The 26,366-nt window shown below is 50.1% G+C and overlaps 1 protein-coding gene across 7 annotated transcripts in view; it reads left to right on the top strand.

Moving 5' to 3' along the window:
* Nucleotides 1-26,366, top strand: part of palld (palladin, cytoskeletal associated protein) — a 499,404-nt gene that overhangs the window by 210,791 nt on the left and 262,247 nt on the right. For 6 of the 7 annotated variants that reach the window (XM_038805828.1, XM_038805826.1, XM_038805829.1 and 3 more), the window contains one exon: nucleotides 20,158-20,333. In XM_038805828.1, coding sequence (XP_038661756.1) covers nucleotides 20,158-20,333 — 176 coding nt within the window. Of the gene's footprint in view, nucleotides 1-339; nucleotides 862-20,157; nucleotides 20,334-26,366 lie in introns of those variants that run through there. The other variant, XM_038805830.1, reaches the window with a different exon arrangement.

Below are 26,366 nucleotides of genomic sequence, written 5' to 3'. Positions count from 1 at the left end.
AAGGCAATTCTATGGGGCTTGGGATTGAATTGGGCAGCTCTCTGAAGAGAGCTAGCACAGGCACGAGGTGCCGAATGGCCTCCTCCTGGCCTGTCAGCTTCTCTGAGCAGCTATAAATATTGGCGTTGTGTCCCAAAGGACTGGTTGGTGTTTAGCCTGCCTTGCAGTGTGCTCATTGTGCAGTGATTCACCGACGGGGCGATGAAGCTGTCAGTCTGGCAAACAGGAAAATCCTGGATCAGCTCGATTCCCTTTTCCCATGCGGAGGAGGGCCATAGCATCACCTCCGACGGCCAAAAGATTGTTGTTTGTCGTACGAATGTTTTTGAAAGGGGAAAGAAAAAGAACAAGAAAACCGAGACAACAATGGAGCGTACGACACAGTGGGGAGTGAAGCAATAAATCCCAGGCAGGCAGCGCAGCCAAGATAGTTTCGCAACTGGCTTTCTGAGCCAGTTTCACAAACGCCCTGCTGTGTCGGTCGGTGCTTCAAGCCTGTCGGTGCACCTCCTGCCATGGGGGGACTGCACTGAAATCCAGGCGCTCTCACTTCCTTGACGGGAATCGTTCCGAATTCCCGGAGCCTGGTCTTCAGGGAGAACTCGCTGTGTGTGTGTGTCTGTGTGTGGTGTGTCTGAAGTTTTAAGCTGCTGCTGCTTTGAGTGCTTTTTGCCTGCCTTCAGTTCACACTGAGGCAGGTGGCGGGGCAGAGATTCTCGGCCGAGGGCAGCTCATTGCAAGCCCATGATGGGCGGTATCGTCCCCAGGAAAGTGAATACCTGGACCTCTTGTTCCTTTCTAAGATAGACCTCGCCGTGTCTTCGCAGAGGGAGGAGGAGTCTGTGATGCACTCAGTCCAAGGTGAGAGCTGGATGTGTTGCTGGGGCCCGTGACCGTACGTTTATGAATGCTTCACTAAATTGAGTAGAAAGGGGACAAAATAGTCCGACACCTGGAGTTATATTTATAGGGCACCTTTCGCAACCACAGGATATTTTGCAAAATAGTTTCAGGGGATGCTAGGTTAATATTTGCTCCCCACCCATATAGTTGCCTTGAGAAGGCAGTGTTTGACAGAATCATCGAATCATAGAATTTACAGTGCAGAAGGAGGCCATTCAGCCCATCGAGTCTGCACTAGCCCTTGGAAAAAACACGCCACTTAAGCCCATACCGCCACCCTATCCCCGTTATCCAGTAACCCCACCTAACCTTTTTTTGGACACTTAAGGGGCAATTTATCATGGCCAATCCACCTAACCTGCACATCTTTGGACTTGTGGGAGGAAACCGGAGCACCCGGAGGAAACCCACGCAGACACGGGGAGAGCGTGCAGACTCCACACAGACAGTGACCCATGCCGGGAATCAAACCTGGGACCCTGGCGCTTTGCAGCAACAGTGCTAACCACTGTGCTACCAAGCCGCACAACATATGGGAATGAAGTGCACAGCATTCTCCCACGAAAAGCAATGCGATTATGACCAGCTATTCTGTTTATGTGATGTTGACTGAAGGGAATATACTGGCCAATACAGTGGGGAGAACGTCCGTGCTTGTTCAGGGAGCCGGGGAGACATTGAAAAATGGCGGACAGGATCCGGATGTGATGGTCTAGCCCTCATCCCCTACAGATCCAATATTTGCCAGCAGTGGGTGGGGGATGGGTCAAGATTTACGCAAGAAGCCCAAACTCAACATGGCTCTTTGAACTGAACTCTGAGTTAAATCAGACCCCTGTTTGGCTGGTCCAAGGGTCTTAACCGCAGTACAGAAGTTATAAATTGGTGAATGTTCTTGAAGGTTGGTAAGGTCTGATTAAGTGTCATGACCTGAAGTTTTTAAAACCCCCGCTGTTAAAAATAATTTAAAAAAACAAGCTGAAGCTGTCAGTGGGAGATATTACAAAAACATCAGCAAGACTACTTTGATTGACAGGCCATCTGGTTTAGGTTATAAAAAAGGCATTATCATCTGTTCATGCAGTTTCAATAGAGGTCACAGAATCACAGGATTGCCACATACTAGAAGGAGACCATTCGGCCCATTATGTCTGCACTGGCTGTCTGAATGAGTAATTCACTTTGTGTCGTTTTCCCACCTCTGCCCCATTTCGAATCGCTTCTCGACCTTCCCCTCACCAAATGGTCCCAACGTCTCCAATATATCTTCATATCTATAGTTCTTTGTCCCTCAAAGTATTCTCGTGACTCTTTTCTGTACTTTGTCCAATTTCTTCACATTCATCTGACAATGCGGAACCCAGAACTGGGCGCAATACTCTAGCTGAGGCCAAGTTAATCGCTACTTCTTTACTTTGGTGCTCTATGCCCCTATGAATCAAGCTGAAGATACTGCATTTTAGTGCCTGCTTTATGAGCTGCACTTTCAACCTGTCCTGTCTCCTTCATTGAGCACCTAGGCCCCTCTGCTCCTGTAGCCTAATTGTATCTCCATTTCCTTTCTGCCAGAATGAATTGTACGCAGAGAGTCAATGTTGGGCTGTACACAGTCCCGCCCACACAATGATGTAAGAGGGCACATGACCCAGACCTAGTGTCAATGTGGTGTTCAACAGAGACACGTAAAGGCCGAGACATGGAGATAGGTCCCCTTGTCTCTACTGTCTCTATGTATAGAGTTATGAGCAGTGAATCAAGACTTTCGGCTAACCTTCTGAAGACCTCTTCAAGTGACATTGTTCTGTAACCAACACCTCCCAACCTGAATCACTTCACATTTCTCCACGTTCAACCTCATCGGCCACCTATCCAACCAACCCACCAACTTCTCTGGTCCTTTTGAAGTAGATCACTGTCCTCCTCATAGTTACTATCAAAGAACAAAGAAAAGTATAGCAGAGGAACAGGCACTTTGGCCCTCCAAGCCTGCGCCGACCATGCTGCCCGTCTAAACTAAAATCTTCTACACTTCCGGGGTCCATATCCCTCTATTCCCATCCTATTCATGTATTCGTCAAGATGCCCCTTAAACGTTACTATCGTCCCTGCTTCCACCACCTCCTCTGGCAGAGAGTTCCAGGCACCGACTATCCACTGTGTAAAAAAACTTGCCTCGTACATCTCTTCTAAACCTTGCCCCTCGCACCTTAAACCTATGCCCGTTAGTAATTGACCCCTCTACCCTGGTAAAAAGTCTCTGACTATCCACTCTGTCTATGCCCCTCATAATTTTGCAGACCTCTACCAGGTTGCCCCTCAACCTCCTTCGTTCCAGTGAGAACAAACCGAGTTTATTCAACATATAATTTCAAGTTTCATATCATCCTCAAATTTTGTAATTATAACTACTGCGTCACATTTACCATCTTCTGCTGTCATTTCTCCCAAATAGAAAAACTTATCTACTTGTTCCAGTGTGACACCATCCACTTTAATCTTCCCACTAATTTCTTCTGATGTATTCCTTCTCACTATCACTGCTTTTGACTTTTGTGTGTTCATTCCCAATCCCTATTCTAAACTTCTAGATTCCACCCGATCTATGATCTTTTTAGGGCCTCTTCTGATTCAGCGAGTAGCGTCGCGTTGTCTATATGCCACCCGTTTTTTATGTCCGTGCCTCCAATTTTTACCCCTGTGAGTGCGTCTAACCCTATTCTGATTGTGTATTTTTAGCAACAGTACCTTGTCACTTGAAACATATCTGTTTGTCCGTTTCTTGTTCCATCTCGGCCGTAGCTGCATTCCCCAGATGCAGCATCACTCTCCTCAGTATTCCCTGCACTCGGGACTCCTGCATTGTCTGTCTGTTCCTATTTGACTGTCTAGTGGGTGAAGCAATTCCCCTTTCCTTGCATTGTCTTCAGTTGTGGGTTGGCCACATGCCATCCATGAAGCTCGACACAGTGGCACCAGCTACCACTCGGGTTCTGAACTCCAGAGCGTCAACTGGTTATCCAGGAGACAGGAAGCATCCTGGAATTCCCTGGGTCTTCATTGACATAGATACATAGAAGATAGGAGCAGGAGGAGGCCTTTTGGCCCTTCAAGCCTGCTCCGCCATTCATCACGATCATGGCTGATCATCCAACTCAATAGCCTAATCCTGCTTTCTCCCCATAGCCTTTGATCCCATTCTCCCCAAGTGCCATATAATAATAATCGCTTATTGTCACAAGTAGGCTTCAATTAAGTTACTGTGAAAAGCCCCTAGTCACCACATTCCGCACCTGTTCGGGGAGGCCGGTACAGGAATTGAACCTGTGCTGCTGGCCTTGTTCTGCATTACAAGCCCTCTAGCTGCCTCTTGAATATATTCAAAGTTTTAGCATCAACTACTTCCTGTGGTAATGAATTCCACAGGCTCATCACTCTTTGGGTGAAGAAATGTCTCCTCATCTCTGTCTGAAATGGTTTATCCTGAATCCTCAGGCTGTGACCCCTGGTTCTGGACACACCCACCATTGGGAACATCTTCTCTGCATCTACCCTGTCTAGTCCTGTTAGAATTTTATAAGTCTCTATGAGATCGCCCCTCATCTTCTGAACTCCAGTGAGAACAATCCCAACCTATTCAATCTCTCCTCATATGACAGTCCCGCCATCCCTGGAATCAGTCTGGTAAACGTATTTCCCAAAGGTTATTATTATGTCATTACAAAAGTTTGGTTGAGTTTCAGAAGCTGCAATTATCTCTTCAGGGGATTCCGGGTTCACAGTTTGATTGGCTGTTCAAAGGTGCTACAAGGATTAGCTGTCTTTGATGTGGGTTCTGGATAGAAGTTTCATTTTTATAAGCGATTAACCACTTGTGACAATTTAAATGGTTTTTCATGAATGGGAGCCGATTTCACCATCCAAGTGCGTACGAGTGAGAGCTGTATTAGATAGTTACAAATTCACGTTCTTTCATCTCCACATGGCCCCTGCGGTCTGCCCATGATGGAGATTGGGTGAGTGACTTTGGAGGTAGCATTAGGGGAATGAGGGGCGTGAGGAGTGTGTTGGGGGCATCCGTGGGCATGGAAGTGCCCCAGGAGGGTGTGCAGGTGGATGAGGGCACTGAGAGGTGATGGCTGGAGAGCCTAACAGCTTCTAAAACAACTGGTACAAAGTCCAGAGAATCTAGGCCAGCCGTCTACAGTGCCTGGCAGGTCACACACTCGTCTCTGTGGCCTCCTCGGATCTGCTTGGGGGTGGGCAGGCCTGACTATCCCACCTGCCTGGAGCAGATTCGCAGGATTGGAAGAGGTAGATGGGGATGGGGAAGGAGTATGACCCGGCCCCTGTACTTTCTGTCAAGAAATCTCAATTTCTGTACAAACGCATCTGCAATTTTCCCTGAATGTAGCTGCACAATCAATTTTCGGCTCATGTTTGTTGATTTAAGTTTGTGCTGTTCTGTCTGACCATGGTTATTCCGCTTCGAAGTCGTCAAACGCTAACATGAAAAATGTTAAGTGAGCATTGCCGGGGAAACGGCCATCACCCCAGAGAGTGTTCAGGCAGCTCTGTCGCAGTGTTCAGCTTTAGTAAAGTCTCCCTCGTCAGCCACCTTATATTTTATACCTTAAAGCGACACGATTGGACAGAATGACTACATTCTATTATAAATCAAAACAGAGTACTGGAAATTCTCAGTGGGTCTGGCAGCATCTGTGGAGAGGGAAACAGAGGACGGAATCTTCCCGAATATCCGTGAAGGTCGATGGTGCGGGGAGAAAGCCATGTTGAAGCCGTGGGCAATAACAGCTGCTTTCCCTGCTGTATCATTTGGGACATGGTGCAAAAAGTTTAAAAGGAGGCAGGTCCCATGACGTCACGCTGTCAATCATGAGCCCGCCCTGCCAGCAACTCCATTTTCTTAAGAGCGGGTAATATTTTCGGAAGGCTGCCCCAATGCACAAAAGTACCAGACGGGCAGTGCCAGGGGGCAATGTCCAGGCAGCGCCCGAGCATGGCCCTCGCCCCCTCACACCCCCCAAAAATAATGCACTCACCTGGGCTTATCTGGGAGGCCTGGCCTGCCTGCCTGCGAGGTACATGCCATGGGAGTCCAGGTGTAATTAACGCTGGTCTGCCCTCAAGCCTATGCTGTGAATAGACTTTCTTTGGGGGCGGGATTGCTGTGATGATTCATGTGTAAAGGCCTGATAGTGAGTGTGGTAGTATGACTAGGGGTATTACGGTACCTTCAGAGGTGAGCTGCCATTGGTGCAGCGGACTGACTGCCCATTGGCCCAGGTAAGTCATGTGCCTCTCAGCCGATTGGCTGAGAGGTAGGTAGCTCCACCTACAGGGCGGGATATAAGAACCCGTGTTCCCCGTCAGTCGGCCATTCTTCTGTAGTCTGCTGCCGGGCACACATCTAGTGTTTGGATCGCATCTTCGCCTCGTGTCCAATTGATGGTGCATCAGTGAGGTGCAAATGTATGGAGACGATGTCCGTCGGGAATCCTGTTATGTCATTGGAAGGGGGCGGGGACAATTGCTCCGGTTCCCTCCCACAAGTCAAGAATGGCGTGCTGTTGGGTGATTTGGACATTCTGAATTCTCCCTCTGTGTACCCGGCGCCGGAATGTGGCATTTAGGGGCTTTTCACAGGAACGTCATTGCAGTGTTCATGTACGCCCACTTGTGACAACAATAAAGCATATTATTTACGCCGCTGTGAAGCACAATTTGGACATCTAGTGGTGAGATTTTCTACCCCGTCACAGATCCCGCTCGACGAAATCGGGAGCGGAAAATCTGCTCCCCCTCCCACCCCACCCTATCTTCAGATTATATTTTATTTTTGAGTATATTCAATGCTGAAGTTGATCGATTTTTCTGCTCAAAGTTAATTGAGGAATGGAGAGATCAGACAGGAAAATGGAATTGAGTCGGAAGATTAACCAATGAAATGCGAAAGCAGGTTCGAGGAGTAAAGCCGACTCCTGTTCCTGTTTCTTTGTTCAAATACCCGCACCCGCCTGTGGGGGAACCTGGCTTGTGACTGGCCCAAATGGAGAAGGCTCACTTGTGGAGAAGGCATTAAACACGTGGAGAGACTTTGTCAGGAATACGCAGAGGTGACATTGAGATGATGGAGGAGCACGCAAACCTTCAAATAATCAAAGAAGAACGAAGAACAAAGAAAATTACAGCACAAGAACAGGCCCTTTGGCCCTCCCAACCTGCGCCGATCCATATCCTTTATCTAAACCAGTCGCCTATTTTCCAAGGATCTACTTCCCTCTGTTCCCCGCCCATTCATATACCTGTCTAGATGCATCTTAAATGATGCTATCGTGCCCGCCTCTACCACCTCCGCTGGCAAAGCGTTCCAGGCACCTACCACCCTCTGCATAAATCTTAATCTACTCAACCTTTCTTCATAGCTAGCACCCTCCATACCAGGCAACATCCTGATGAACCTCCTCTGCACCCTCTCTAAAGCATCCACATCCTTCTGGTAATGTGGCGACCAGAACTGCACACAGTATTCCAAATGTGGCCTAACCAAAGTCCTATACAACTGTAACATGACCTGACGACTCTTGTACTCAATACCCCGCCCGATGAAGGCAAGCATGCCGTATGCCTTCTTGACCACTCTATCAACCTGCGTTGCCACCTTCAGAGTACAATGGACCTGAACTCCCAGATCTCTCTGTACATCAATTTTCCCCAGGACTCTTCCATTGACCATATAGTCCGCTCTTGAATTAGATCTTCCAAAATGCATCACCTCGCATTTGCCTGGATTGAACTCCATCTGCCATTTCTCTGCCCAACTCTCCAATTTTGAGACACTCCCTTCCACCACTACTCTCTGTCTCCTGTTGCCCAGCCAGTTCTTTATCCATCTAGCTAGTACACCCTGAGCCCTATACAACTTCCAAACCTCCAAACGCCACGTCCCCTCTTGTGGCAGAGTCTGAAGGAGAAACAGGTCATCCTGAATCCCGAGAGAGTGGCAGAAGAAGAGCAGAGGAAGCTTTGGAATGAACCCCCTCAACTCCTCCACCTTTCACTCCTCCTTTAACACACTCCTTAAAACCTTCCTCCATGAACGAGCTTTTAGTTACCTATTGGGATCGGTGTCCAATTTTGTTCCATAAACTGCTAGAGACTGTTTTACTGCATTGAAGCTGGTACATAAATACAAGATGTTGGTGCTGGGAGGATGCCCGTAGCCTGTTTAACTCTGTCTGCTTGGGGTAGCAGCAGATCCAGGGGTTTAGACACAGCATGCCAGGGCAGGCTCTGGTTTGAAATCCCTGTATAGGCGCATGATAAATTACCCTGTCGTCTTCTCTACCACTTCAACCAGTCGTCTGTTTGTCATATGGGCACCAAGACGTCCACTATGAATGGCGGCAAGCAATGCCCATACCTCGCTGGCACTTTGCAACATTAGTCCTGGGGGCTGTCTCTCCGTGCCTCTCGGGGAGGTGGGATGGGACTAGCGGGCTCTCTAGACGAGAGGAATGTGGTCGGCGTTCTCAGTGAGTCAATCTCACAACGCGACAGTCTACAAATCAGAACACCTGTTGTGATTTACAGGTCCTTAAACGCCTCCTTTGTACAAAACCTTTTTTGCGTGCTCTCTCTTCTATTACCATTTTAAAATCTGTAATCTCTTTATTGCCTGCAGGCTGAAGAGAAGGGGATTAGTCAGTGAAACAGGTGGTGTGGGGGAATGCAGAACAATATGATTTCTTTAAGCACTGTTGCTGATGTTTTCTTTTGAACGGCGGAGCCGCACGTTCTTTTGGAAATATTTCCTCTTCTGAAAAGAATTTGCCTCTCCCTGGTTTGTAATGAAGGGATTAAAACCCTCAACCTCTCTCCTCCACCATCTGGGTTGAGAATGGGCTTGATGCCTGAACTGCACGAGCACGATGTCTTCTCACCAGGATTGAAGATACCAACGCTGGAATATAGAGAGCCTTTGAGCATGAGAAATGATACATGGTGATAACCAGGAACGAGCTGACGCGTGGATCAGCCGAGGTGAACAGCATGGACACAATTTGCCATTATCATTGGCCTGATTCCACACCTGGAATACCGGGAGCGGTTTTGATCCCCTTATCTAAGTAAAGATATACCGGCATTGGAGACAGTCAGACAAGGTTCATAGGTTGACCCCGGGTATGGAGGAATTTTCTTCTGAGGAGAGGTTGTGTAGGGTGGGGCTATACTCATTAGAGTTTAGAAGAAAGTGAGGCGACCTTATTGAGACATATACAATTCTCGGGGGGGTTTGACTGGGTCGATGCTGAGAGGTTGTTTTCTCTTGTGGGAGAGTCTAGGACCAGAGGGCATAATCTCAGAGGAAGGAGTGCCCCAATTAAGACAGAGGTGAGGAGGAATTTTTTCTCTCACAGGGTAGTGAATCTGTGGAATTCTTTACCTGAATTCGAGGCTGAGTGGTTAAGTATGTCCAAGGCTAAGAGAGACAGAGTTTTAATCAGTAGGGGAATCGAGGGTTATGAGAAGAATCGAGTTGAGGATTATCACATATCAGTCATTGTCTCGTTGAATGGTGGAGCAGACTAGATGGGCCGAATGGCCTGCTTCTGTTCCTACATCTTGCAATCTTATGGCTGCCCAACAATTTGAGGATGGTTTACTCAGGGCTGCGAGCTTCTGCCATGGGACTTCATGTAACTGAGCTGGCCAATTCTCTACCTGCATATCTTTAGGCATATTTTGGGCATATTAAGCATGACGTCCCATGAGGTAGCGGGATTCGCTTCTTTTTCTCCCCTTCTCTGCCGCTGTTCTGCATCATCATTAAGGCGGGTCTCGGAGCCTGATGCAGGTTGATGGACAAGTTTTTTTTAATATAAATTTAGAGTACCCAATTGTTTTTTTCCAATTAAGGGGCAATTAAGCGTGGCCAATCCACCTACCCTGCACATCTTTGGGTTGTGAGCGTGAGGCCCACGCAGACACGGGGAGAATGTGCAAACTCCACATGGACGGTGACCCGGGGCTGGGATCGAACCCGGGTCGTCAGCGCCGTCGGCAGCAGTGCCAACCACTGCGCCACTGTGCCGTCCCAGGTTGATGGATAAGTTGACGCCATTGAATGATTGGCAGCAAGCTCCTTCCAGTCAGTAATGTCAATGCTGTTGTGCTTCAAGGAGAACTTCAAAGTGTCTTTGAAACATTTTCTTCGTTCCCCCTTGGAATGTTGGTCATTTGAGAGTTGAGAACGCAGCACCTTGCAGGGGCTTTTCGGCCGCAGTGTACAGTCCATCATAGTTCATTTTGCAGGAGTTTTGCTGGGATACTGACTTCTAGAAGAAGGTTTATCATCCAGAGGATACGGTGGAGACATTGAGTCATCGGGGTCCACAGCTCAGAAAAGGCCCTTTGGACAATCGTGGCTGCACGCGTCAAAAACAACCACCTAATTATTCTAAGCTCATTTCCCAGCACTTGGTCCATGGCCTTGTATGCCTTGGGATTGCAAGTGCACATCTAAATACTTCCTAAAATATTATGAGGGTCTCTGCCTCCACCTACCATTCAGGCAGCGAGTTCCAGACTCCCACCACCCTCTGGGTGTAAATATTTTTCATCACATCCCCTCTAAACCTCCTGCCCCTGTATCTTAAATCTGTGCCCCCCGGTCATTGAGCCCTCCACCAAGGGGAAAGGTTTCTTCCTGTCTACTCTATCTGTGCCCCTCCATAAGTTTATACATCTCAATCATTTCCCCCGTCAGTCCCCTCTGCTCCAAGGAAAACAACCCCAGTCTCTTCATAACTAACACTCTCCAGCCCAGGCAACATCCTGGTAAATCCCCTCTGAACCCTTTCCAGCGCTTACACATCCCTCCGATAATGTGGATTCCAGAACTGTACACAATGCTCCAGCTGTCGCCTGACCCACATTTCATACCGTTCCAGCATAACCTCCCTGCTCTTAAACTCTCTGCCACCAGCTCATAAAGGTAATTATGCCATATGCCTTTTTAATCACAGTATCCACCTGCCCATCTACCTTAAGGGACCGGTGTACATGCACACCAAGATCCCTCTGATACTTGGTGCTTCCCAGGGTCCTGATATTTATCATGTATTCCCTTGTCTTGTTTGTTCTGCCCAAATACATCACCTCACACTTATCTGGATTGAATTCCATTTGTCACTGATCAGCCCATCTGATCAGCCCGTCGATATCCCCCTGTACCCTTGGCACTATTTACCACACCACCAATTTTCATATCACCCATGAACTTACTGATAAACCGTCCTACATTCACGTCTAAATCATTTATATAAACCACAAACAGCAAGGGCCCCACCACTGATCCCTGTGGGACCCCACTGGACACAGGCTTCCAGTCAGAAAAACACCCCTCGACCATCACCCTCTGCTTCCTGCAATGTAGTCAAACCTGGACCCATTTTGCCAAGGATCCCAGGGGGCCCTTGCCTTCGCTTTGAGTCTCCCATCAATATACCTGGTCACCTCTTCGAAAAATTCAATCAAGTTGGTCAGACATGGCCTCCCCTTAGCAACACCACGCTGACTGTTCTTGTTTTAATCCCTGCATCTCCAAACGCAGATCAATTATATCTCTCAGAATTGCTTCCAACAGTTTCCCCACCACTGAGGTTAGACTGACTGATCTGTAGTCTCCTGGATTATCCCTTCCTCCCTTCTTGAATAATGGAACCACATTGGCTTCCTCTAGTCCTCCGGCACCTCTCCTGTGGCCAGAGAGGAATTGAAACTTATTGCCAGCAATCCTGCTATTTCCGCCCTTGCCTTACTCAACATCCTGGGGTACATTTCATCTGGACCTGGAGATTTGTCTACTTTTAAACTTGCCAGACCACCGAGGAGCTCCTCTCTGTCTATGTTAATCTCTTTAATTTCATCAGTCTTTCTCCCTGATTTCTATACCCAAACCTTCCCTCTCGCTCGTGAACACTGACACAAAGTATTCATTCAGAACTCTACCTATGTTCTCTGGCTCCCCACACAAATTACCCCTGTGGTCCTCAATGGGCCCCACGCTTTCCAAGTTATCCTTTTACCCTGAGCATTGCTGTTCGAATTTCTCCAGTATTGATGTCTGATATGTTGTCCAGCTCTCACTACAGTACAGGAGAGTGGTGACAACCAACTGCTGAGTACACTGGGACATATATTGACCTCAGAGGCTGAGGAGGGCAGTTGGGAGGGAGGGAAATAGTTGAGGGAGGGGGGTAGCATAGTCAGGCAGTCCCAAGGGGGGGGGGGGGGGTCTGAGAGTTCAGTTAGGGGGTCTGGGAGGTGGTCGGGCTGTGGGGAGGGCAGTCCGGGGAGTGGGGTGGTCGGGTGGTGGGGGAGGTAATCCGCAGGGTTGGGTGTGTAGCTGTAGTTGGGGAGGGGTGGGTAATCGTGGGGTGAGGAGGGCAGGCGGGGTGGGGGGGGGGGTGGTTGTGAGGATAGTCAGGAGAACCTGTGGGATTCAGAGTGTTGTCAGGTCAGTATTTGGGGGGGGGGGCTACTGGAGGGTACTGGGGGAGGACCAGTGGTGGGGTCTGTCATAATATACACACAAGTATATGATGGTGCATAGACAGACACTGAATGACCAATCAACACACAGAACACAGCAGCCAATCACCAGACAGGACACGGCCACTATAAAGCCAGAGGGAACTAGTTTTCCCGTTCTCTTGGGATGCGGCCTCTGAGACAGCCAGAGCCCGTGATCAGCAACACGAACATCTACCATGTGCTAGCAGGATAGTCTGGTTAGGTTAGCCTCAGGTCTCCAACATAGTGTCGACCCACAGTGCAAGTATGTTTAACAGCACATAGTTAAATAAAATAGAGTTGTACTTCTACAAGTGTTGGTAGCCTATCTCTCACTGCTCTGGTAAACGCAGTCCTCGCAGACCCAACATACCCAACACATCAGGGTCAAGGTGGACCAGTACAATAGATACCCAGAAGTTTGAAGTGGTTTTAATTCTTCCAACTTTTTCAGGAAAACAATTACAGTAAGACAGTCAAAGCTTTAATAAGGACACGGGGAGTCCACACCACCCCGAGTAAAGCAAAGAGCTCTATTTATTTACAATACCGTATGTACACAACCAGACAGATCCCAACCGGGTTCCCCTCTCCAGATCGGTGCTTTGCTGGCTGTCCTTTTGTACATTGTGTTTTGTTACCTGTAGAGATGGTAATCTGTGCTACTCAACTCAGTTACAGTGGACGCTCTGGAAGAAGGCTCGAAGTCGTCCAGAAGTTTTATCGAAGGTTTATTGAGCAAGACAACTTAAATAACTGCCTGAGTTCTTACTTAAAGAACTGCACTAGTAAAAAGGTTACAACTTTTCTATGCTCTACAACTAGGCCTGACCACACTAGCAGCCCTGAGCTAAATTTCTGTTCCTGTTCTCCTCACAGTCAAATCAGCCACAGAGGGGGAGGGCTGTCTGCATTCCACTTTTATACCTGCCTGTTCCCCCCCCCCCCCCCCGGTGGCCTTTCCATTACCCAGCAGCCCCTTCTGTACATACCCCTGTAAGGATCACTACACATTGATGAGTAGAGTTCCCCTGCCCTTAAAAGGGGGAAGCTCGTACTCTGCAGGCCCCGAGCGGGATATTACAGACACCATCCAAAGTTGGTGATATAAATTGCAGTTCAGGTGGTTCCCGTTGCAGAGTAATTGCCCAACAGAATTTGGGAATTGGCCATACAATCCTTACTCGGGGGGGGTCTCTGGTGGGGCCGAGGGTCTCCAGCACATCTTAGGGGCACACCTCTGTTACCCAGAGGGAATGGACATTGTCATTTTCTTTGTATTTCAAAGCCTGTCAACAAAGGAGTTCCAGGAACTGACCACTGCGTTATCTGTTTCCCAACTTGGCCAGGCCCCCCCCCCCCCCCAATGGGTTCATGCCTCCCTCTGGAAGGCTGTGAAGTAAATCTCCTTACTGAAGGAGCCAGACTTGACCAAAACTGTGAGGGAGGGGGGGGGGGGGGGGGGGGGGGGGGGGGGGGGGGGGGTTTAATCTTTCAACCCTCGCTGAGTGCTGCGTGTAGGCGGACTCCCCGCACCGGCAAGAATATTTGGAAACAGCAGGAATCCTGAATCAATTCCCACCTGCTATTTTTAAAGGGCTCCCAAATCTCAGAAAAGAATCTGGACCATCTTGTCTTAAAACCAGCAGGACGTCGTCCGGCCAATGTTGGCAACTTTGGACTGAGTTTTTCTGGAACAAGGAGGCAGGGGGGCAGAAGTTTACTTTGGAAAAAATGAGTGAGTGTCCAAAGCAGGCAGGTGTCTGGAATTCTCCAGCTAGGAATAATGGAATAGGACCCCGCTTCTATTTTGTTGGTTTTCGGAACCGAGGCCATGATGAAAAGGGATGGCCGGGGGCACTCCTATCGTGCCGCTTAAGAGGTGAGATTCTTGGACTGGCGCAAGGCGAACAGAGGCGAAAGTGTTTGCCAAGAATGTTTTCATTCATCAAGAACGAAAGTCGGAGGTTCGAAGACGATCAGATACCGCCGTGTTTCCGACCATAAACAATGCCGACTAGCGATCCGGCGGCGTTATTCCCTTGACCCGCCCAGCAGCTTCCGGAAAACCAAAGTCATGGGCTAGATAGATTCTTGATTAAGAAGGGGGTGAAAGGTTATTAAAGGTAGGCAGCAATGTTGGGTTGACGTTACAATTAGATCAGCCAGCACTTTATTGATTGGCACAGTGGTTAGCACTGCTGTCTCACAGCGCCAGGGACCCGGGTTCAATTACGGCCTCGGGTAACTGTCTGTGTGGAGTTTGCACATTCTCCCCGTGTCTGCGTGGGTTTCCTCCGGGTGCTCCGGTTTCCTCCCACAGTCCAGAGATGTGCAGGTTGGGTGGATTGGCCGTGATGAATTGTCCCTAGATGGGGTTACGTGGATAGGGTGGAGAATTGGGCCTCTCTCAGAGGGTCGGTGCAGGCTCGATGGGCTGAATGGCTCCCTTCTGCACTGTCGGGATTTTATGATTCTGTGACATGGGAATTTGGTTAAAAGTGGGATTCAATTGGTGAACCTTTTTTAAGTTTAGCAGCCCAGTTAAAGAATGTCAGTTTTTCTGCCTCAAATTATTGAGCGACTGATGGACTTGCAGGAACACTGCAGCCTTGAAATGTGTGATTTCAGTTTTGAATGCAGTCTTGTTAACGACTCGCTAATTGTACGGTGTGGTGGGCAGGGCTTCTGGTTTTCATTAGAAGAAGAATTTTAATCCGTCTCCGATGCCCTCAATTGAACAGACAAATAAAACAGTGACCGCCTTCCTTCGTTATAATGTGATAGTCAAGGCGCCGCCAGTAATGCTGCGTGGGGAAAAGAGACACTTAATTGGTATTCCAACACCACCATGCAAATGATATGTTCCCATGCCAACATTCTTATGGGTTTCGAATCGGTGAGTTGTATGCTCTGTTGTACGGAGACATTCAGCTCATCATTCTACCTGCACCAGCAGTTTGATCAAAATCTTTAAGATCCTGAGGGGTCTTGACAGGGCCGGGGGCGGGGGTGGGGGCGTGGAGAGGTTGTTTCCTCGTGTGGGAGAATCTAGAACAAGGGGTCGCTCTTTAGTTATATGGGGTCACCGAATTAAGACTGAGATGAGGGGAGCTATGTTTTCTCGGGTCAGGAGTCTCTGGAGCTCACTTCCTCAAGAGGCGGTGGAAGCAAAATTGTTGATTATTATTAAGGCAGAGTTGGATAGATTCTTGATTAAGAAGGGGGTGAAAGGTTATTCAAGGGAGGCAGCAATGTGGGGTTGTGGTGAATTGTATACCTAGTAATTCACACTGTGTTGTATTACATGTATTGTGTCCTCTTGGGCTCGGTATACGAGCAGTTGCGCGGCTCTGCCCATAGGGGGAGATGAGGAGTTTGCACTGGGCTCCACCCTTGGCTCCACCCTTGGCTCCGCCCGTGGCTCCTCCCACTAACCGGAAGTATAAAGCACTGCAGTCGTAAGCCTGCTCTCAGTTCATCTCGTCGCAGGCAGGCTCTGTTGTAAGACTATTAAAACCACTGTTCACTTCCAATCACGCGTCTTGCGAATTGATGGTCACATCAGGGGTTGAGGTGACAATTAGATCAGCCACCCCCTTATTGATTGGCGGAGCAGGCCCAAAGGGCTGAGTGGCCTGCTCCTGCTCCGAATTGGGCATACGCTCGTATATCCAATTAGCCCCACCCACTTTCCCTGTAGGCTGCATTAAAAAAATTTTCCCCAAGTATTGATCCAATTCCTTTTTGAAAGTCGCTATTTAATTCGCTTCTGCCACAGTTTTCAGGCAGATCGTGCCAGATCGTAGCGTCTCTGTGTCAGCCTCCCAGTGGTGGGCATTGTGCTGGGCAGCATCTGGTGCCCTACCCAGGGGACCGACTCTGCCACACTTGCTGCAGAGGAAGACGGTGGGCTGAGAAGGTGAAGGGTTCGCTTGCCTCCTTTTGTTTTTCTGTACCCTCTCCTCGGCCAGATGAAATTTTCCTTTCTGCACGCCCCGCCCAGTACCCTGCCAAACAGCCAACCTCCAGGGGTTACAGCTGTCGTCAAACTCTCCACCAGCTGTCAACGATGTCCGCCATCTTCATATCTCACTTGCCGGTGTCCTTGCGGCGTGAGTATCAGCGCCCAGGAGGTGATGACACCATGGCCGTACAGAAGGTCTTTCAATAAACGGTCGTCATTCTTCCAATGAATGTAGCCAAGTCAGCGCAGATGTTGTTGAGTTAGCAATGAAATGAAAAAATGAAAATGAAAATCGCTTATTGTCACGAGTAGACTTCAATGAAGTTACTGTGAAAAGCCCCTAGTCGCCACATTCCGGCGCCTGTCCGGGGAGGCTGGTACGGGAGACTGGTGAGGGCGTGCTGGTGGAATTAGCATGCCCCTGGATCTCTGAGTTAACGCATAACTCGCTATAAAAACTAATGGAACCAGGGCTGACATACTATACTACTCCTTCCTTGGGAACTGTTTGCATACTACTGGTGAAAAGCCATAAGAATATTCAATTGGGGTAAAAGGCATCCGAAGGAGTGCATTCACAGAATCCCTACAATGCAGCAGGAGGCCATTCGGCCCATCAAGTCTGCACAGACCCTCCAAAAAAGCACTCTACCTCGGTCCATTCCTCCGCCCACCCCCCTATCCCAATAACCCCGTAACCTAACCCGCACACTCCTGGAGATTAAGGGGCAATTTAGCGTGGCCAATCCTCCTAACCTGTACAGTTTTGGACTGTGGGAGGAAGCCGGAGCACCCGGAGGAAACCCACGCAGATACGGGGCGAACGTGCAGGCTCTTGGGTGGCACGGTGGCACACTGGCTAGCACTGCTGCCTCACAGCTCCAGGGCCCCGGGTTCAACTCCGGCCCTGGGCGACTGTGTGGAGTTTGCACTTTCTCCCCGTGTCTGCGTGGGTTTCCTCTGGGTGCTCCGGGTTCCTCCCACAGTCCAAAGTTGGGTGGATTGGCCATGTTAAATTGCCTCTGAGTATCCAAAAGGTTAGCTGGGGTTACTGGGTTACGGGGATAGGGTGGCTTAAGTAGGGTGCTCTTCCCAAGGGCCGCTGCAGTCTCGATGGGCCGAATGGCCGCCTTCTGCACTGTAAATTCTATGATTCCACACAGTCTGCATTGTTGTAGGTGCGATGCTCTGAGCTTGAAATATATTCACTTATTAACAAGGAGATGATTCTTTTGGTAGCTCTCGGAAACTTTATTGGCAATCTTTATGTGAGCCGAGTGAGAATCAGAAACCCAGTGAGGATACGGGATTGTCGAATGAGACGGTTACCTCACTCTGGAAGAATATCACAGCTGGAATAGTGCGTAACCTTTGCTCTCTTTAAAAGGAATGCAAAGGCAGATGGATTTTCAATCAGGTTAGTTTGATATTCAGCGCTTCCTGGAGAACATGGAACTAAAGAAAAACAAAACCTGCCCGTGCGGAAATCTGAAACACAAACAGAAAATACTGGGAAAATGCAGCAGATCTGCCAGCATCTGAGGAGAGAGGGACAGAGTTAATATTTCGAGTCCCTATGGATCTTCTTCAGAGCTAAAGAGAGGGAGAAAGATGATGGATTTTATACTGTTTAAGAGGGGGCGGAGCAGAGTGGTCGGTCGATGATTGGTGGGAGCTAGGTGAGATTGCGACAAGGGGCTTGTTTAGCACAGGGCTAAATCGCTGGTTTTGAAAGGCAGATCAGCAGCATGGTTCAATTCCCGTACCAGCCTCCCCGAACAGGCGCCGGAATGTGGGGACTAGGGGCTTTTCACAGCAACTTCATTTGAAGCCGACGTGTGACAATAAGCGATTTTCATTTCATTTTTCATTTCAACAAAGATGTGTAGTTACGAGACAGTGGAAATGCTAATGGAAGCAGAAGGCGCTGGTATTTGTATCGAGGGAAGATATCAGAATGTGTTAATGAGAGATCAAAGCTCAAGGCTCAGTGAAAGCAAAACTGAAGAACAAGTGACAGATGGCCCAGTGGGGGAAGGGGGAGGATGGGCTTTGCATTGGGCCCAGAATGTCTTGGATGCTCAAAAATAGGGTCAGGGCGGAGGAGAAAGATCTAAAGTTGTTGATTTCACTAGTGAGGCCTGAGGACGTCAGAAGATGAGGTCCTCCAGTTTGCGCTGGGCTTCACTGCAGCATTGCAGCAGGCCAAGGACGGACGTGGAGGCATGAGAACAAGATGCTGAGTTGAAATGACAAGCGACAGGAAGGTTGGGGGTCACTGTCGCTGAGCAAAGCGGTCACTTGTCTGGAAGAAGCAGCCCCTGAGGAATAGCACTTTTCGCCCATCCCAAATTGAAGAGTCAACCGCGTTGCTGTGGATCAGGAATCACATGTAGGCCAGACCAGATAACGATGGCAGGATTAGGGCAGCATGGTAGCATTGTGGATAGCACAATCGCTTCACAGCTCCAGGGTCCCAGGTTCGATTCCGGCTTGGGTCACTGTCTGTGCGGAGTCTGCACATCCTCCCCGTGTGTGCGTGGGTTTCCTCCGGGTGCTCTTTTCCTCCCACAGTCCAAAGATGTGCAGGTTAGGTGGATTGGCCATGCTAAATTGCCCTTAGTGTCCAAAATTGCCCTTAGTGTTGGGTGGGGTTACTGGGTTATGGGGATAGGGTGGAGGTGTTGACCTTGGGTAGGGTGCTCTTTCCAAGAACCGGTGCAGACTCGATGGGCCGAATGGCCTCCTTCTGCACTGTAAATTCTATGATATTCCTCTCCTAATGGATTACTGAACCAGATGCGTTTTTGTGACGATTTAATTCCAGATTTTTTTTATTGAATGCAAATTTCACCATCTACCATCTGGATTCGAACACGGGTCACCAGATCTTGCCCCCGGGTCTCTGCATTACTGATTTAGTGGCAGTGGCATTACGCCAACACCTCCTCACGCTGGCCCTCCAGCAACAACTCTCCGCACGCTGGCAGCATCCTTAACCTTAGGCCTCGCTAAGGGTCGAGCCGCTCATAATTTAGGCCCATGGGCTTAGAGCTCAGAATCTACATGGGCGGATGTCTGTGGAGTCCTCCCTAATTCAGTGTTGAGTTTCAGAATTCTCTCCGAGAACGCGCAAGTAAACCCCAGCCCAGAGAAACCTGCGGAATAGTGACGTTGAACCTGGCACTAACTCCTGGTCCGTACCCATTAAGGTTCATTGTCGACTAATACCATTGCTCTATGCTGTACTTTGCTACATCTATTATCTAAACACCTCTTTCATCCTGTACTGTAACTGCAATTGGAGTCCACCGCATTCCTTTTAATTACTATCCAGATCTTTTGAAGAAACCGCCCAGATTAAGTTGCCTTTAGTTTCTGTTCAACCCCCATTATCATAAAGAAAATGTGTGCATTGTTAATATTCGGAAGGGTGTGGCTGATGGTGGAATATAATATAGACCTCTGTCAAATGAAGAGGGGCAGGCATTCAGCTTAGTTTCTTTTTTTAAATTGGAATTTGCACCTTGTAGATTGTGGACTTGATTCACCCTGAGCTGTCAAGGCTGCGTAACGAGCTGTCTAAACTCAAGCAGGATATAGATTTTGCTAAAGGTTGCTCGTTGACGTTTTCCTTTGGCTGCTGGTGTCCAAAGAGGTAAATAAAATTCTCCGTTCCTAATTTTCCACAGGTGGTTCTGTGAGGGGAAAGGGCTGGAAAATTCCCCGGACGTCCAGATATTCCAGCATGGTGACCTCTACACTTTAGCCATCGCCGAGGCTTTCGAGGACGACACCGGTCGCTACACCTGCACTGCGGCCAATTGCTTAGGATCAGACACCACCTCCGCTGAGGTCTACATTGAAGGTAGGTGCGATGGCACACATTTAGCTATCTACTGCTCGACTGCGGTCAGGAACCTGATGGACTCTTGCTCGGGTGGTGGGATGCCTAAGTTGGTTTACCTCTTTAAGGCCACCACTCCCACCCCCTCCAACTCCCCCAATCCACACAAATTGTTCAACGATGCCCACCATCTCCGTGAGGCCGCTTGTTGACTGGTTTATCTCGGTGGATTTTGGTTGGTCGTTGCAAACCCCTGGTTGCTGGAAAGGTCAGGGAGGCAGACAGCAAAGCCATGCAGAGGATGCAAGGATAAGCAGCAGCAGCTTACATTTAAATGTAGGGGCTGTTTAGCACAGGGCTAAATCGCTGGCTTTGAAAGCAGACTAAGCCAGGCCAGCAGCGTAGTTTGATTCCCGTACCAGCCTCCCCGAACAGGCGCCGGAATGCGGCGACTAGGGGCTTTTCACAGTAACTTCATTTGAAGCCTACTTGTGACAATAAGTGATTTTCATTTCATTTTTTTCATTTCATTTATAAAGCCTCTTGAACATCGTAAAACTTCCCTCGATCTTTGAGAATGAGCCGCATAAGGAGGTATTAGGACCAATGATCACAAGCTGGGTCAAAGGGGTAGGTGGTGTTTAAGGAGAAGTGTCCTTGTGCAATGTGGCTTGCCATAATCATGTGACTTCCAATGACTTCCTTGGTATATTTGAGGAAAAACCTAGAGGGTGATGGGAATCTGGAACTTACTGCCTGAAAGGGTGGGAGAGGCAGGAAATGTCGCAACATTTGAGAAGAATTTGGATGAGAACTTGAAACCCCAGAGCATACAGGGCCATGGACCAAATGCTGGAAAACGGGATTAGAATAGAAGGGTTGGCACAGACATAATGGGCCGAAGGGCCTCTTTCGGTGCTGTAAAACTCTACGAGTGGTGGAGAAAGAGTGAGAGAGAGCGAGCGAGGAAGAAAGAGAGTAAGAAGGGGGGAGGAGGCAGGCGAGACAGCAGAAGACATGGCTGCCAATGGAGGGGTGAAGGAAATGGAGGATTCACAAGAGACCCAAATTGGAGCAATGCAGGGTCTCCGAGGAATGTAGATCAGAGATAAAATCACCACGCGGTTAAAAAAAGGGGCGCCCTTACTCTCCTGCATGTGACTGAAGGCCTTGGGAATGTGCTGCACTGCACCTTCCTCACCCAGCCCGAGTCAGGAGGTCAGGCGAGAAAGGAGTAGCGGTAACTCGGAGCAGAGGGGCAATTCAAGTGTAATTGCTGTTGTATTTTGCCACAGAAGTGTAGGTGTGTATCACTTTAAGGCTAACAAGTAACTGCTGAGAAGTAAAGTGATAAACGTGATACAGCAGCTCGATTATGGTGGACAGGATGTGTGTGTGCGGAATACTGTTCATAGTACACGGATCTTAAATGACTGTTGGTATCTTAAGGCAGCGTTCTTCAAACTTTTTTTCCGGGGACCCATTTTTACCAACCGGCCGACCTTCGGGACCCACGCCGGCCGACCTTCGCGACCCACGCCGGCCGACCTTCGCGACCCACGCTGGCTGACCTTCGCGACCCGTGCCGGCTGACCTTCGCGACCCACGCCGGCCGACCTTCGCGACCCACGCCGGCCGACCTTCGCGACCCACGCCGGCCGACCTTCGCGACCCGTGCCGGCTGACCTTCGCGACCCACGCCGGCCGACCTTCGCGACCCACGCTGGCTGACCTTCGCGACCCGTGCCGGCTGACCTTCGCGACCCACGCCGGCCGACCTTCGCGACCCACGCCGGCCGACCTTCGCGACACATGCCGGCCGACCTTCGCGACACATGCCGGCCGACCTTCGTGACCCACGCCGGCCGACCTTCGCGACCCACGCCGGCCGACCTTCGCGACCCACGCTGGCTGACCTTCGCGACCCGCGCCGGCTGACCTTCGCGACCCACGCCGGCCGACCTTCGCGACCCACGCCGGCCGACCTTCGCGACACATGCCGGCCGACCTTCGCGACACATGCCGGCCGACCTTCGGGACCCACGCCGGCCGACCTTCGCGACCCACGCCGGCCGACCTTCGCGACCCACGCTGGCTGACCTTCGCGACCCGTGCCGGCTGACCTTCGCGACCCACGCCGGCCGACCTTCGCGACCCACGCCGGCCGACCTTCGCGACCCGTGCCGGCTGACCTTCGCGACCCACGCCGGCCGACCTTCGCGACCCACGCTGGCTGACCTTCGCGACCCGTGCCGGCTGACCTTCGCGACCCACGCCGGCCGACCTTCGCGACCCACGCCGGCCGACCTTCGCGACACATGCCGGCCGACCTTCGCGACACATGCCGGCCGACCTTCGCGACACATGCCGGCCGACCTTCGTGACCCACGCCGGCTGACCTTCGGGACCCACGCCGGCCGACCTTCGGGACCCACGCCGGCCGACCTTCACGACACATGCCGGCCGACCTTCGTGACACACGCCGGCCAACCTTCGCGACCCACGCCGGCCGACCTTCGTGACCCACGCTGGCTGACCTTCGCGACCCATGCCGGCCGACCTTCGTGACCCACGCCGGCCGACCTTCGCGACCCACGCTGGCCGACCTTCGCGACCCACGCCGGCCGACCTGAGCGACCCACCATTTTCTCTTATCTTGTTTGCTGCTGATAAAAATGGAGGAAATGGTTTTGGGTCCCTTTGGCCCTCGTACACGCCCCTCCAATGGAACCTGTTGGATGAAGATGAAGCCTTCCTGTGTCGGAAAGTATGGAGTCTCCATCTGCCCAAAGTTCTGCATTTTGTTCTGTAAAATTTTATTAAATAAAACCCCGCCCCCCAAATTAAATGAATAAATTAAATGAATAAAATGAACTTGTAAAACAAAAAGCTGCGACTGGTTCAAAAAATAGCGCGCCGATGATCGTGCTGCGGCCGAATTTTCACATGTTCGCGGCCATTTTAAAGGCCGGCTGCTGCGCAGGGATTTGGCCAATCGGGAGCGCCGCGAAGGACGCTCCGCGACCCTCCCGACACCCGCCCGTGACCCACCCGCGGGTCGCGACCCCGAGTTTGAAGAACACTGTCTTAAGCAGAGAAACATTACACCATTTGGCACAATGTTCTGTTCTGCTGCTAATGTACAGCAATGTTTATTTTGCCCTGTCACTTTGAATCCGCAAAGCAAAAATCAGCACATTCTGGGAGTATTAAGAGATTAAGTGCTGTTGATGATGCAGACCCTACCCCCTCCTAATACTCTCTTCCATTCTTTCGGGCACTCCTTAAAACTCCACCCTCCCTCAGATGAAGTTTTGGATTATCCGCCCCAATATCTCGAAAAACTGTGTTTGGCAACCTCCTGTGAAGTGCGTTTTACACCGTTGGCACTATATAAATGCAGATGGCTGTTGTTGATGAGGTTGACTTGCGGATTGACGATTCGATTCCGGATAAGGAAAAGACAAAAGAAATTGATTAACTTTTTTTCTTTCTGCCTGACATGGAGACTCTTTCCACACACCCCGCACCCCCACCCCCGATATCTACTAGCCAAAGGCACCCACTCTGGTTACCAATTCCAATCCTTGCACTGCTCTGGTAAAGATTGAAGACTAGCGACCCAGGAGGAGGGGAGTGAGATCCAGCAACCTTTTACAAAATCATTATTTGGGATGTGTGTTGATGAACCATCAATCGAACGTGAGACGAGTTGCTGTACAAAAGTTAGGCTTTAATAAGCTAGAAGTTAGCCCTGCGGTCGACTACAGTAAATGGACGACCGCCGGGCGTTCTGGGTATTTATACATCGCTCTGGAGGCGGGGTTAACTCAGCCTCTCGACCAATCGGGGAGCCGTCACATGACTGGTCTCAACCAATCGGTCGAGAGGCACATGACCGAACAGGGCCAATGGTAAGCCAGTGTTCTGCGCCAATGGCAGACAGCTATGCAAATCATACCACCACATGTGCTGCTGGCTTGGCCAGTACTTGTTGCCCATCTCTGATTGCCCTTGAGACGGTGGTGGTGAGCTGCCTTCTTGAACCGCTGCAGACCCGGAGGTGTAGGTACACCCACAGCGCTGTTAGGATGGGAGTTCCGGGATTTTTACCCAACGACAGTGGAGGGGAAATTGCAGATGGAGGTTTCCCAGGTGCCTGCTCCCCATGTCCTTTTAGGTGATACGGTCGAAGGTGTGCAGTTGGGTAGGGTGCTCTTCCCAAGAGCCGGTGCAGACTCGATGGACCGAATGAATGGTGTCCTTCTGCACTGTAAATTCTATGAGTCTCGGCGAGCTGTTGCAGCTTGTGGGCGACACGGTAGTACAGTGGTTAGCATTGTTGCTTCACAGCTCCAGGGTCCCAGGTTCGATTCCCGGCTTGGGTCACTGTCTGTGCGGAGTCTGCACGTTCTCCCCGTGTCTGCACGGGTTTCCTCTGGTTTCCTAAAACAAGTCCCGAAAGGTGTGCTGACCCGAACAGGCGCCGGAATGTGGTGACTAGGGGTTTTTCACAGTAACTTCATTGCAGTGTTAATGTGAGCCTGTTTGTGACAATAATAAAGATGATTATTGTTAATACACATGTTGCTTGCCACTGTGTGCCTGGGGTGGAGGGAGCAGTTGGTGTGATGATCAAATGGAATGCTTTCCCCTGGAGACATTGAAGTCCTCGAATGGTATTGGAGCTGTGCTCATCTCCAATTCAATGACATGCTTGACTCTAGCTGGCGGACGGCAGTCAGGAAGTGAGCGACTGAATACAGTATTTCACAGAGATGAGCAGTTGGGGGGGGGGGGGGGGGGGGGGGATGGGCACTGAGCGGGTGGGTGTGTGGGGGCGGGTGTTGGCAAGGACGGTAGGACTAGGCTGGAACCAGAAGAGTGGAATCAGAGAATTCATAGAATTTACAATGCAGAAGGAGGCCATTCGGCCCATCGAGTCAGCACCAGCCCTTGGAAAGAGCACCCGACCTAAGCCCATATCTCCAACCTATCCCCTCACCTCCACCCTATCCCCGTAACCATTTTTATTTTTGGACACAGAAGGGCAATTTATCATGGCCAATCCACCTAACCTGCACATTGTTGGACTGTGGGAGGAAACCGGAGCACCCGGAGGAAACCCACGCAGACACGGGGAGAACGTGCAGACTCCGCACAGACAGTGACTCAAGCCGGGAATCGAACCTGGGACCTTGAAGCAACAGTGCTAACTACTGTGCCAGGGTCCACAGCGCCTCAAAATTTCCTAGTTGATGGACCCCTTTTCAAAAGGATGAAACAACCCGGACCCCTGAACATCTGGAATACTGTGGAATGCTGATACAGTGCTAATGTTTCAATAACACTGCAAGAAAGGTGATTCACTTCCAGCTCAGTGAGATGGACAGCCGATCCCAGACGGTGGCTGCACTGCACTCCCATTCCACAATTCATAGAATCATAGAATTTACAGTGCAGAAGGAGGCCATTCGGCCCATTGAGTCTGCCCTGCTCTTGGAAAGAATAGTTGGCTAAACAGCTGGCTTGTAATGCAGACAATGCCAGCAGCGCAGGTTCAATTCCCGTATCGGCCTCCCCGAACAGGCGCCGGAATGTGGTGACTAGGGGCTTTTCACAGTAACTTCATTGAAGCCTACTCGTGACAATAAGCGATTATTATTCTTATTATTATTATTGGAAGGAGCACTCTATCCCCACTACCACCCGATTCCCATAGCCCCATCTAACCTAAGGGCAATTTATCATGACCAATCAACCTAACCTGCACAGTGACCCAAGCCGGGAATCGAACCTGGGACCCTAGAGCTGTGAAGAAACTGTGCAAACCACTGTGCTACCGTGCCGCCCATAGGCTGCTGTGTTCTTTGAGGGGGGGAGAGCTGACTAGTGGTGATTTAACCTGAGGATCACCACACCTCAGGCGCGGGGCAAGGTTGAGAAGGCCTCAACCGGAATAACCTCAGCCGATACGGGAATTGTACCGGTGCTGCCGGCCTCTCTCTGCATCACGAACCAGCTGCGCATCCAACTGAGCTAAACTGGCTCTCA

This window comes from Scyliorhinus canicula, chromosome 8 (assembly GCF_902713615.1).
Source record: "Scyliorhinus canicula chromosome 8, sScyCan1.1, whole genome shotgun sequence".
NCBI lineage: Eukaryota > Metazoa > Chordata > Chondrichthyes > Carcharhiniformes > Scyliorhinidae > Scyliorhinus > Scyliorhinus canicula.
This window is presented reverse-complemented; position numbering and strand designations above follow the sequence as displayed.